The sequence below is a fragment of the Opisthocomus hoazin genome, chromosome 19 (assembly GCF_030867145.1).
Source record: "Opisthocomus hoazin isolate bOpiHoa1 chromosome 19, bOpiHoa1.hap1, whole genome shotgun sequence".
NCBI classification, from domain to species: Eukaryota; Metazoa; Chordata; class Aves; order Opisthocomiformes; family Opisthocomidae; genus Opisthocomus; species Opisthocomus hoazin.
The window spans coordinates 12,500,227-12,513,478 of record NC_134432.1 but is presented as its reverse complement, the minus strand read 5'-3'; the positions used below and the strand labels follow the sequence as shown (position 1 = coordinate 12,513,478).

General features: G+C 49.2%; 1 protein-coding gene across 4 annotated transcripts in view; it reads right to left on the bottom strand.

The window, feature by feature from the left end:
* The window catches only part of FUBP3 (far upstream element binding protein 3), a 40,528-nt gene extending 29,438 nt beyond the window's left edge, over positions 1-11,090 (bottom strand). For 3 of the 4 annotated variants that reach the window (XM_075439466.1, XM_075439469.1, XM_075439467.1), the window contains exons 1-2: positions 10,965-11,090; positions 4,077-4,182 (exon numbers count right to left, since the gene is read on the bottom strand). In XM_075439466.1, coding sequence (XP_075295581.1) covers positions 4,077-4,182; positions 10,965-11,051 — 193 coding nt within the window. In that variant the 5' untranslated portion in view covers positions 11,052-11,090. Of the gene's footprint in view, positions 1-4,076; positions 4,183-9,877; positions 10,274-10,964 lie in introns of those variants that run through there. The other variant, XM_075439468.1, reaches the window with a different exon arrangement.
* Between the last annotated feature and the right edge of the window lie 2,162 nt (positions 11,091-13,252).

The following is a 13,252-nucleotide window of genomic DNA, read 5'->3' as shown; positions in this document are numbered from 1 at the left end:
TTCTTTAACTAAATGGTCAAAACCTAGTAATTTTCATGTCGGTCTTCACTGCAAATCTTTACAGGCTTTTTTCTCCTCCCTTAAACTGCCTTATTTAAAAAATTATGATCTGTAAAGTTGCCATTTTGAAGAACATGGCATTTTGTGTATTACACTAAACCTTTTGCCAAGAGATCTGGACTTTTGCCCTGGCCCTACTGCTGCTGCCGACGTGTCAAGGAGTATCACTACCAACTTTCAGCAGCAGTAAGACAGGTGTAAGATTTCCTACTGCCCATCGTTATTTTCGTCAAAAATATACTGGAGCAAAAGAATAAAGTATTCCGTACAACAGGATCACATTGTGTTTGAGCCCCTCAGCTCTACGACAATACAGTTTTTTTTCACCAAAACGGGCCATCGTTGTATCTGGATGCACCACAGAGGCTTGGGGAAGCAGGGGGTGGAGAGGGGGGTGGTGTGAGGCTTCTCCAAGGTCTCCCATCTTTGTCTCCCCAGTCTCCAAGCATGCCTCAGCCTTCAGCTGCAACACTGCTGCTTAATCCTACGTATATCACTAGAAAATTCTTCAAAGCAGTCCAGAACAGGGCAAACAAAGGCCAACGTTCTGGCGACCAGTCTCTTTCCAGCAGACTAGATCCCTGCTTCCTTTGAACAAGAAGGCTGCTTCTGTAAGGATTATTCAGCATTAAATAAACTTTTTAAATTGTGCTGGTAATTAGAGGGACCCATTAATTAGAATGGAGGACAGAAGCAGCCGCTGGCCATTAACAGGAGGGCTGGGATCTATCCTGAGCAGCCAGCCACAAGCCAGCTGCCAGCAGGTCTCTGTGCAGCTCAGAGCTAACCCCATCTCTAACGCTCACCTCACATTAACTGCTGCAAGTGGTCAGATAAACGCCGGCTTTGACTTACTGCAAGCAGTGCAAATAAACCTGATGTCCTCCCTGCACTATAGCTATTTGCAGGATTACTTTAAAGTTGTTTCCAGAAAGGGGAAATAAAGAAGTCACAGAAAAGAGAAATAATCAGTCTCAAGCTCCATCTAATACCAATAGGCCAGGTCACCAGGGCCAACCCTAGCAGCTCTTCGTTTCAGATGAAGGTTATGTTAAGGGAAGTGCAAAAGGCACTCACGCATTCTGTTTTCCAATACTACAACAAATCTATTCTTCCTGGAAATGCTCTAAAAGCAGCTGAATTTGTTTTGACCAGCACCCTGTCACCCTGTCTTAAGACCACTTCCTAAGCTGACAATCAGCCACGCCAGCAGCTGCTTACAAAAACAGACAGGCAGAATTACATTTTCCTGGAAGACAGACAGTTCTCCTGTCACCTTAAATACTTCCTCTGGACCCAATTTTTTCAGGAGTATTAGGAACAGAAGTAATTATCTAACAGCTACACAGGGATAAGGAAGCAGTGAGATCTATATCCAGCCACGAACACGCAGTACACAGAGGTAAACAATAAAAAAATTTACCACCAGATTTGTTTCCAAGCTATCCAGAGCAGAAGAATGTACCCAAATGCCCGCACTATAAAATTTCTAGAGCATGTGTAACAATATAAATAACCACTTCTTGACAGCAATGTCTCCAGACTCTGGTTCACAGACAAGCAGAACATGGAGAACAGTGTGGGCATGCATGTCCCGACGACACCCCTTGTTCGCAGCCACCGGAGAACTAAAAGATCATCCAAATGGGAAGTGCTTTCCCGATTTCAGTGTCCTGCTAAAAGCAGCTGCCATCTTCTAGATGCTTAAAGCCAAAGCTGCATCACAGACTTCTAACGCCATGGCAGCAAGAGCAGGTAGCTTAAGACTAAGGTATGGCTCATACCACAAACAAATCCAGAGCAAGAAGCACTCGCAGCTTCAGGAGTTCCTTCGCCAGGCTGCAGTTCTGGTATGCAGCTCCAGAGCTGCGCAGGACTACGCAGTTCGGTGGGGAACTCGCCACACAATTGTATTTTGGTACTGGAGTTACTAACGCCGTTAGAAATAAAACCCGAGATGACGAAAAGCTGAAAGAAGCGATACAACCCTTGCTCCTACCCCGACAATTCCTGTTTCTTTGTGAAATTACAGCCCTTCAAAAATATTACTTCCAACATTTCTCCCTTAAGATCTCACAGATCAGATTTTTGAAAAGGAAGATGGACAGTGTTGTAAAACCCACAGATGTATATGAACAACCCAAGGACAAATACAGCATTGAAGCTACTTTAAAAGGCAGCTACAGACAAGGCTCAGTGCTGAACCACAGGGTGAGCAAACACTCGTAGTCATTACATCAGCAGAGCGACTGCCAATACAAAAATCAGGAGCCCAGCCACTCTGGAAGGCTCCCCTGGGAACGCTACCTGCTCCATGGAGTTATCTATCACATCACAAGAAACCAGCAGTGACATACATTTACAGCCCAGACTGCAACTGTATAGACACGGTTTGTGTCAACACAAACAAGGCTCAGCAAGTAACAGGGCTCACCAGTAAAAGTTTAAGTACAAAGTCTAACCTGCGCTGTCATTAAGCGCTACGACCATTTCACGTGTTAAAAGTTCATAAAAAAAACGTTTTGTCCAGAGCTCAGATTTCTCAGTTCAGCCTGATGAATCAGTGAAAGAAACAGGCAGGACTACTGCTACAAACGACTAGTTCCTAGAAGGCTACTTCTGTTCTTTTTCACTTATCTAAGCTATTCGGACGCAGCTCAAAGTTGCTCAGCATTCTTCAATGCTGCACAGCCTGCTTGACAGCCGAGTGCCTTCCCATGCAGAAACCAACACATACCAGTAATACCAGGCCTCTGGCTTCTCAGACAGTGATGCTGTAGCCCGAGACAGAAGGCACAGGGGCTCACCCAGATAAACCCATTCTTTCCTAAAACACCAAACCAGAGGAGCAGCAGCCTCTTGCTCAAATAGAGCCAACACCAGAGAACAGTGCGTCATGGCATGTGTTCAGAAAACAGTAATGTGAACAAGCCAGAGCCACATGAAAGAAACTTCTCCCCGTGCTCCAGCACGTTTTTTTCAGAATGAGAAGCAGACATGCGGTATTTTCAGCCTTTGTATCAGATAGAAAAAATTTTCAAAATGAAGTGCTAGGCAACAGCTTTGCTTAACTTCTTAGTAATCCTGAACATACCTGAGGGGGAGAGAACCACTCTGCAGGGCGACCTGCACCAGTAAAAATACTAGAGGATTTTTTTTTTATAACCAACCACAGGAAAAGGTGAGCTCTTTGTATCTATACAGCAGCAGATAATACAGTTTAAACACGTCTTGTAACAGTGCACATCATCAGATTCATAAAATAGAAAACACCTGTTCTAACATTTTTGTTGTTCCCACCAAAGAAAAGAAACCGGTAACTTATTTTTAAATTGTAACACTTCATGCAATATTAACTCATTACAGTTACCAGACACGGCCCACCCAGAAAATAATTCTTTGGCTGTGGCCAGTGTTAAATGCTTCAGAGATTTAAGAACTCTCAAAGCATAATTATGAAAAAAGCTAAGCCTAATCAGAGAAGTTTCCTTCCAACTTGCATCAACTTACATCAATACCTTTTCTCCTTAAAATTCATGTACAAAGCCATGAGAACTCTTGACAGCAACTCAGCTACTGCACTGCGACCACTGCTACACACGGAAAGGAGCACACATAATGCTGTCCCTACCCACTGCTGGCTCTCGGAAAATAAGTGTCATCAGGGAAGAACAGCCTTACTACGTACATCTGGTAACCTACATATGGGCTCCAGCACAGTTCCAGTAAGCACATCCTCCTCCCTCCCCCAACTACCATTGGACAAGATTTAAATTACAGAGTTTGTTTGCTAATTCCCAAAGTTCATGAACTAAGAAAGAATTGCTTCACATCCGTAATACTAACGCCTAGGAGCCCTGTGCTATCTAGGTAAGACTAAACAGCACAGGGAATCTGGTATAAAATTTCTGTACACAGAAAGATGCATTGATTTCTGTCCTTAAAGCAGACAACTGCCTCCACAGATGAATTTCAGGAGGTGCATCCATGAGATTGACTAATCATAGCCAGCTTACCTCCGTCATCCAGGGGCCGTTTCTGCACTCCATAACCGTAGACTGATGGGTCCACAAGTGTTGTAGAATTATTCAAGTGAGGAATATCTCCAATTTTAGCAGCAATCTATAAAAACACCGGGTAAAAGCATGATTAGCATACCTGAAGTTTCAGCCACCACAGCTAAACACTCTTTCTTCCAATAAGGCATTTACCCCAGTCCAATCTTCTCTCAGCTACTTTCTGTATAGATGGCTTTGTAACAGCTCCAAGACAGCAGTGCTTCATTTGTAAAGTAAACATTTTTCTGCTTGCTTTTAATATTTAATTAAGATCACATTCACCCAGTTCCTCTTCCTGATCACAAGCAGATATTTACTCCTGAAACATTAGATTCAGGTTCGTTCACTCAGTGGACAGCCGGCAAGCTAAAACTTGCAAAGAAGAGAGCTCAAACTAGCTCACCAACTTTGTCCTGCAGAAGCTGCCGCCACCATAGCTGCGTAGGAGGACACGTGCTTCCTCCTGCATCCGTGCATATCCAGATCCATAGAAATGCACACCCGCACATCAGCGGGGGAGCGGAGGGAGAAGAATGTGAAAATACACAGCATAAGGACAGGTTTGGGACCGCCTTGTCAAAGAGACTGGATCATCCTGTGTTTACTGTACGAAGAACAAGCCAGTGGGCAAACTATTAGCCCAGAATTAGTTTCAATTTCCTACAGCACGAACATGACTAATGCCGTCTGTGCCTCTCCTTCCATCCCTTACAGAGGGCTAACAGCCATTCCCTGCCAAGCCATGATGCAAGGAGGATACTTCCAGGTATCACAGTAAGGGGACTAAGGTAAGCAAATAGACTAGGTGAGAGAGACACCTAACCACCACTTAATAAAAGTGAAAAGTTAAGCTCATCTCTAATGACATTTAGGAGACATCTATGCAGAAGGATGCTGACAGAAGCGAGCTCTTTCCCCTGCTCTCCAAGCCAACTGATGCAAGCCCACTCTGGAAAGGTACCGGTGCGTTACTTCAGTGCTGCACCCGAGTTACTACCCCCTGCAGTGACAGCAGACTGCAGTCTCGCAGCACCTCTTGCCTACATAAAGTACTTAGCTATAATAAGCAAGTGCAGAACTAAGTAATTGCAGAAGAAACACAAAGCACAGTGTATTCTACAGCATTTGCTTCCTTCTCCAGGAAAAAGAAAACCATTGAATAGGATCTTTACTAGGAGTCTGATCTCACTCTATTATAACTGGGATCTTGCCACAGAATAAGCAACAGGAACAGATGAAAGAGCATTTTACACAGATATGGGTAAAAATGTCTTTAAAAGACGACACAGGCAAATGACAAATATAACTAAAGGTATTTCTAAAATTCGAGTTTTACAGCAACAGAAAGACACCTACAGTAACTCTCGTTGTTGGTGCTATGGACTGCTGCAGTGGAATGAACTGCCCAAGATTCAGAACCACAGGGTACTGAAAAAAAGCTATTCGAAATAATCTTGAAAGACTGAGGGCACTGCTTTTGGAAAGAGAATAGAAAGCATTCTCTTCAGTCCCTTCCATGAAACGGGCTCCAAGTCTTGACTATTTTCTTCTCACAATCCATTCCCTCCTGTCCTCTTTTAGAAAGGCAACAACTTTGTTGTGTCAGAAATGCCAGATCCTACAGAATGAAGTCTTCCTGCAGAAGCAGCACAGTGACCACGTAGCAAAGCTTTGATGACAAGCATCTTGTACATCAATGTCTCCAAAAACCAATAAGCCCATAGAAATCGGGCTCTGCAAGCATTAACATAGACTACCCCTTGTCCACTCCAAGGGAGTGCCAGGTGATGCCTTGCTTTTTTCTTGAAAACTGCATTGCATCCATGGTTCCAGCCCTTTGCCCGCATGCTTTCCCCTTATGTTTAATGAAGGTACAAAGAGTATAGATGTTTCCTGACTACTTCAATGCCAAAAAATAAATTTAAAAATATATTTCATAACAATCTCTTAACAGCTTCACATAATAACTTACAAATATATGCCAAAAGGAACAGTGTCAGGTGTAACATATCGTGGCATGTTTTGGAACAGTTGATTATAACATGCCCTTTCTGAACTCTGTTAGTAGTTATTTACTCAAAAAAAATCTGTATGCTGTGGAAACTGCTAGCTGATAGTTTGGAGCTGAAATCACACACCACACACTCACGGGAAAGAAAAAAAAACATCTGTGGACAGCAGAGGCTGGTCTACAAGAGGGTAGCGCGAAGCACAAAGCTGTGCATGAACATGTCACCAGCACTAAGGCTGTCTGCTCCCAGAGCAGGAGAGCTTTGCAAACCCCTGCTCGTGCTTAGCACACAATTATCACCCTGGCACAGAACACTCCAAGTAAAGGGCAAAATAAGAGAGTCAAAGCAATTTTTACATTATCAGCTTTTGGGATATTTTCCTTTTTTTTTTTTTTTTTTTTTTTTTTTTGGTCTCTTTCTCCTTTATTTAAACTTGCACCCTTATCTCTAAAACCTCCCAGCTGCGACCAGGTTACAGGCAGACAACATGCCACCTCACTACAGCAGGAAAAAAACACCCTGCAAAATTAAGAGTTGAGCTTTTTAAGTACACGCAGCAGTTCAAATACATTTTAACTTCTTATATTCAATTTAAAATGAGAACCTCAATATCTACTACAGGTTCAGCATGGAGATAAGCACGAAAGTTAGAATACAGCAAAAGCAAGCAGACCTAGCCCTTATCTGACTAAATGACCTTGAGTAATGTACTGCTAGCCAGTGCTTTTGTCCTGCTGTATGTCAGGCTTCATTTTTTGCCCCCCACCCCCCCTTTTTAACCTAAACTCAACACATCTATTTTAATAAGCTCAAATACCTGGGGGAAAAGCATCACTACCACAGAACTGTTTCTGCACCTGATTTCCCCAAAATCAAGCTCTTCAAACACTTTAAAGGACACAGCACAAACCTGAGCTACAAATTGCAACGGCAGAGCCAAGAAAAACAAACAACCCACAAAGTTGTGTGAGGGATACATGTTTTCCTATACCTTGGCACTTCTGTCCTCCTATTCCTTTAACACCCTTTAAAAAATGGTGTAATACCAAAAAACTTTCAAACATGAAGCTTCTTTGCTAGGCACATCAGGACTCGGAAAACAGTATCTGCAGAATGCAGCTTTCAAGAGAAATGGCCTAGCTTCTAGGAAGAATCTCTCGATGCTGTCCTGCAAAAGAACAGCAATCAATAAACTCACCAGTTCTAGGTATTAGCAGGATATAAAACAACGCTGTCATCTGACCCCTCAGACAACTCTAGTGCTTCTGCTACCCTTCCCATTCGTCCAGCAGAATACTCAAGTTTGCGTGACAGACATTTCCCCAAAGCTCTGTAGGAAGCAGCAAAACCATCCACAACCATTTAAGTTTCATGTCACAGGTGATTTTGCCAAATACTAGTGCAATTGCAAAGACCTAAATCTGTTTGAGGATCATCTGAAAAAGTACTTAGCGAGGGCATAAAGAAAAATAACTCTTAAGACCCCTGCCATCGCCACAGAAATTAGCATTTAGAGCCTGATACTAGAAACAGATTTTAAACATACAGCCTGTTGACTCTCAGGAAGTCTCAGGATATTCACCCATTTTCACGGTACCCAAGATGGCACGCTACGGGCTTACCAAGCCACAGCCTTTCCTCTCCATAGCATTCCCAGAAATTCGCATTCAGACAGTACGTATGGCAGGTTACAAGAACTGCAGTGCACACACGAAGAGGGAACAAGTGCTGCAAACGCCTGTGTTGTACTGAAAATGAGACTGCCAAGGAGAACAGGAGAGGGGAAGAACCAAGCAAGACGCTATTTCGTCAATGAGAACAAGACTCAAGGACAGTCTGGTAGAAATACGTTTTTGTCCAAAGTACAGGCAGCTCTGCTTATTTTCTGATGCCATTACTCAGAAGGGGAGCAAACATCCTCTCTCTCTCCCCGCCACTCCAAAATGCCACACAAGAAAAGCCACCCTGCCTTGGAGCAGCCGCCTCAACAGACAGATCAGGCGCCGCCCACGACCCACAGACTAATCCACTCGCTTGAGGCACGGTGCAGAAGATGCAGGACAGACCATCTCAAAGCTCCAGCACTCTAAAGAAGTAATTTCTGATACATCTCAAAATATTTAAGCATCCACAAAAACCCCAAGTCCAGCACAAACATCGAAAGCAACGTACAAGTCATTTCTTTCGAAGCTATTCCATACTTCTTACTCTTATGTCATCTCTCATCCCAGTGACTTTGAGGAATGCAGTTACTGTGATTGATGAGAAAAGTCTTCCCTGCCCTGAATTATGCAGTTATTAATACCTAAGCACTGTATTCCACAGCCCAATTTTAGTGTTATGGCCCTCACGAGAACTGAATTTAGTAAATCTGATTACCAGTCTTAAGTGTAAGATTAAACTTTGCACGAGTTCAACTGTCAAGCTAGGGATGCCGTACCAACTCATGACGCAAGAACGATGACTCAATTTTTTTCCTCTGCTCCCTCATGCCCTTAAAGCAAAAGTAATACTCAGAAAAGGCTATGGCAATGGCCAGAAACAGTACAAAAGCTGACATACGCGTAACAGATCAGTATAGTTCAGGCACAGAACATTAAACATGCTCGGTGACAGCTCTGCCATCGCCTCCAGAGAAGTGTTAGCTGTAACGGCCTCTATATCCCATTTGAAGTTGCATCACAAATTGCTTGGGTGGGGAGGTAAATATCCATCCACTGAGCAATTCAAACCATCTTCATTCACATTTGGTAACCAGTCACTAGTGACAATTCAGTCCTGCTGTTTTGTGCAGAAAACTACCTATTCTCTTACAAAGCCTCTACAGAACTAGATTAAATCAAGTACTTTTGCAGGGGGGGAAAATATTGTAGCACTTGACAACAATTCTTTTCATCCCACAAATACTACTGAAAAAAAAATCACTTTCAACAGGCAGCATACAACTCACTGCACAAAAATGCAGGCCACTGCGCTCCCACCAACACGCGCAGAGTGCACATTTCTCAACACTCTTGTTTCCAGCACGAAAGATAGCAGGGAAGTTGCTACGCTGCAGCGCCTGACCTGCAGTTGACAGCTTGGAAGAGTTTAAAATCTTCCAGTTCAGACTAACTTCAAGTCATAGGCTCACAGAAACCCTAGATATTCTTTCAGGTATAACAAACTTGAGAACAGCAAAGTCAGAGTAAGAACACAGCTGGTTACAGAATTATTTAGTATTTCTCAACAACACTTATGGGTTAGGGAGCCTCACAGATTCACCCTAGAAACGTGATGACAGCAACCACACAGCACCGACTCAAGCAACCAATTTTCAGTAAGCGCCACGTAGTAGTCTAATACCGTCCGAAGCACCCCACTTTCACATTTAACCTGCTACCGATCAGCTGAGTGGTACATACTGTGGCGCTTCAACATACAAAATAATTCCAACATGCTGCAACTGACCAGCAAATAATTATCATCTTCTACATAAACCGGTTATTCAAAGCTTATTTCAACTGCCAGCAGGCGATATTATCATCAGATATTCAACGAGATGTTCTTGCAGTAAGAGGCCTTCGATAACAACCAATACCTCTCAATTTAACTGCATTGAGCAAATAACCCTGGGCTAACAGCAAAGCTTTCAGACATTGCAAACCATCAGGGCCACTGGAAAGTGTGATGCGTGGCCTCATCCGGGAGGCAGCTAACATGCAACATGCCTACTGCAATACTTATGCCAAAAAAGAAATCAACGACCGAAGAGCAGACTAGCTCGTGGTCTCCTCTGGGAAGGTGCAGGGTGTTCATCTACAACAGCGAGCGCCTCTGTACAGGTCGCTGAAGACCGCGCAGAACACAGACTTGCTGCCATCCTGATCCCCCAGCGAGCCGTGAGCAATGGTAAGCCACTTAAGTTCCATTAGAGCGATCGCTTGAAAGGTCTTAGAGTCCAGCTCAGCTTCTTCAGAAGTTTCTCAGTGAAATGAGAAAAGCCAGTCTGGGTAACGGAAGGGGATTTCTCCCTCCTGGCCTGTAGCATCGGAAAGAATAAAGTCAGGGTCTTTAAGTGCCAGCTGGGCTGTGGTCCTGGTATTTTGCTGTATTACATCTTGTTCAGGTGCAGTAACTAGGCACAAGTAAAGTGCAACCTGCTCAGAGATGGACCAAACACCTGCGACAGACACAGAACAAGAGATGCGATGAACAGTCACTAAACTGCGCTGTGAGCAGCAGCTTCTCGTTTCTGGAGCCCCTTTCCACAAACCGAGGAGCACACCAACACCTGGAATATCCTGTGCTGCAGACAAGGGTGACAATCTCTGCAGGTGGGGGTGCTTTCACCGGAAATTTCCATTTTAGCTGCACGTAAGCTCAGAGGTTCCTTCAGGGATGGCTTCACTCCCCCCTCTCCCTCCCTCCCATCAGGGCATGCAAAGCTCCCCCCGCCAGGGCTTCCACCCATGAGCCTAAGGCATGTCAGCAAGTTAACATGTTAGCCTTCAGCGAGTTAAGGCCTCGCTTAAAAAATGAATTAACGTCCAGCTCACACCCACCCCTCGCGCAGCGCAAGGCGACAGCTCCGCAGCCCCGTTTTTGCCGTGTCACAAGCCCCGGCCGCGACCCTCGCCGGAGGGGGGGCTGTCAGGGAGCCCCGCCGCCCCCCCCTGCAGGGGACAGCCCCGGGGCTCCTGCGAGGGGCCGCCGGCTCCGGCCTCCCGGGAGAGGAGCAGCGGGGGGCGGCCCTACCCCTCACGGCGGCTCCGCGCCCCGCCTCACCCCGCGGCCTAGCAGCGCCCCGCGGCCTCCTCCTCCGCCCGCCCCCGGCCCGCCGGCCGGCGCCTACCTGCCGGACCCGGTGCAGAGCGTCGACGAACCCCTCGGCCTTGATCCCCACGGGCGCCGCGCTCTGCCCCTGCGCCAGCTCCGCCATGACACGCGCCCCGCGCCCGCCCGCCGCCGCCGCCGCGCCGTCCCGCCGCTCCGCCCGGGGACCCGCACCCGGAAAGGGAAAGAGCCCCCCGCTTCCGCCGGAAGTGGGGCGCCGCGGCGGGGCGGGGCCGGGAGCGGGGAGGGGGGGGCTCGAGCCGCGCGTCACGGGCGCTCACGTGCCGGGGAGGGGGGAAGGGGAGGCTGGGGGCGGGGCCAGCCCCTGCCCCGCCCCACGGGACCCTTCCGGAACCGGGCGCCCGAGGGTGAGGGGCTGCGGGGTCCGGCCGGGAGCCGAACGGCCCGCGGGGGAGCGCCTGGCGCTGCCGGGCTGGGCCAGACTGCCCCTGCCTGCGCCGGACCCGGGCGGACCCGGACAGCCCTGCCTGTGCCATCCCCTGCCTGTGCCATCCCCTGACAGACCCTGACAGCCCTGCTGTACCGCGCCCTGACGCACCCTGCCAGCCCTGCCTGTGCCATCCCCTGCCTGTGCCATCCTCTGCCGTCTCCTGCCTGTGCCATCCTCTGCCAGACCCTGCCAGACCCTGCCAGCCCTGCCTGTACCTACCCCTGCCATCCCCTGCCTGTGCCATCCTCTGCCATCTCCTGCCTCTGCCATCCCCTGCCATCCCCTGCCAGCCCTGTCTGTGCCGGACCCTGCCTGTGCCGGTCTCTGCCAGACCCAGCCATCCTCTGCCAGACCCTGCCATCCCCTGCCTGTACCAACCCCTGCCAGCCCCTGCCTGTGCCGGTGCCTGCCAGACCCTGCTGATCCCTGCCTGTGCCATCCTCTGCCTGTGCCATCCCCTCTGTCTCCACTGCGGGGGTGGCCGCGGAGGCATCCCGCCAGCCACCACCCCCTGACGCCCTGCACAGATCCCCGCCGTCCCGCAGCACCCATTTCCCGCCTGGTTTTGTGCGTGTGCTCGAGGGCCGTGTCTCTGACACGCGTGGCCGTGCGTCCCACGCCGCCGTGGGGCGGTGACACGTGGCACGAAGCTCCCGGCCGCGGGCTGCCGGCGTGCTCCGGAGAGCTCTGCCCCGCTCTGCTGAGAACTGGAGCTGCGGGAGGTGCCCGGGCACCCCTCGTCCCAGGGCTGGAGCCCCGGGTCTTCCCCGGCCCCCCCGTGCCAGCCCTCCCGGGGAGGGGGGACGAGGGGCAGTGGGCGCCAGCTCCACCGGACGGGTCCCCGGAGCGAAAAGGAGGGGGACGGTGGGATCAGCCTCCTCCCCCCAAGTGTGCCAGCATGGGGGGCCTTGACATAACCCCCCCCAGGTGCAGCTGGGTGAAGGGGTGCGGGATGCCACCTCCCACGCTGCTCCACGCCAGCTCCCGGCGCAGCTGGCTGTGCACGCCCAGCCTGGAGCAGCCCAAGCCTCACCGACCCCAGACCCCGCTTCCCACCACCGCCGAGCGTGAAATTCAGGATTCAGACTACGACCCAGTTGTGCCGCGTTCCTCCGCCGCCGTTTCTCGCTCTTTCCAGTTTTACGCATCTCGTTTGCGCCTACGTGAGGAGGCGGGAACTGCTGAGGCCGAGGAAATCATCTGGTGGCTTCCCAAACGCACGGAACACGCTTCTCCGCTGCGATGCAGTCTGCTGCCGGTCGCCTACCTCCACGCCCGCAGCCTTGCTGACCACCGGCCGTTCCTCCTTTCCGAACTCCGGATCAGTTTCTTAAGCGAAACGCCCGTTTATTTTAGGAGCAAGGAACACAGCCCGGGGGGGAAGGCTTTGAAGATTGATTTAAGACGGTTGGACTTGATGATCTTAGAGGTCTTTTCCAACCTTGGTGATTCTATGACCGCTATCACCGCAGCCTCCCCACCACCCTCCAGCCGCGGTGGAGGCAGCTTCTTGCGCCCAGGGCTTTGCTGCGTCGTCCTCGCCAGCAGCCCAGCTGTGTGGCTGGATTCAGGGAGCTTTTCCCCCTCCTAGTTCTGGCCGGGAAGACCCGGCAGGCTCAGCACCAGCTGCCCCTCTCCTCGGACAGGTCCCAGGTGCAGGGGATCCCCCCAACAGCCCCACTCGGCTCTCGGGGATGCCCTGCCCTGAGCGGGATTCGCCCCGTGACCCTCCAGCCAACGCCAACCTCAGAGGTGACCAAACCTGCAGCCCCTGGCGATGGGATGCTGTACCCTCCGTCGCCAGACCCAGCACGGCACTCGGGGCTGTGAGAGCCGAGTTTTGGTGGTCTCCAGCA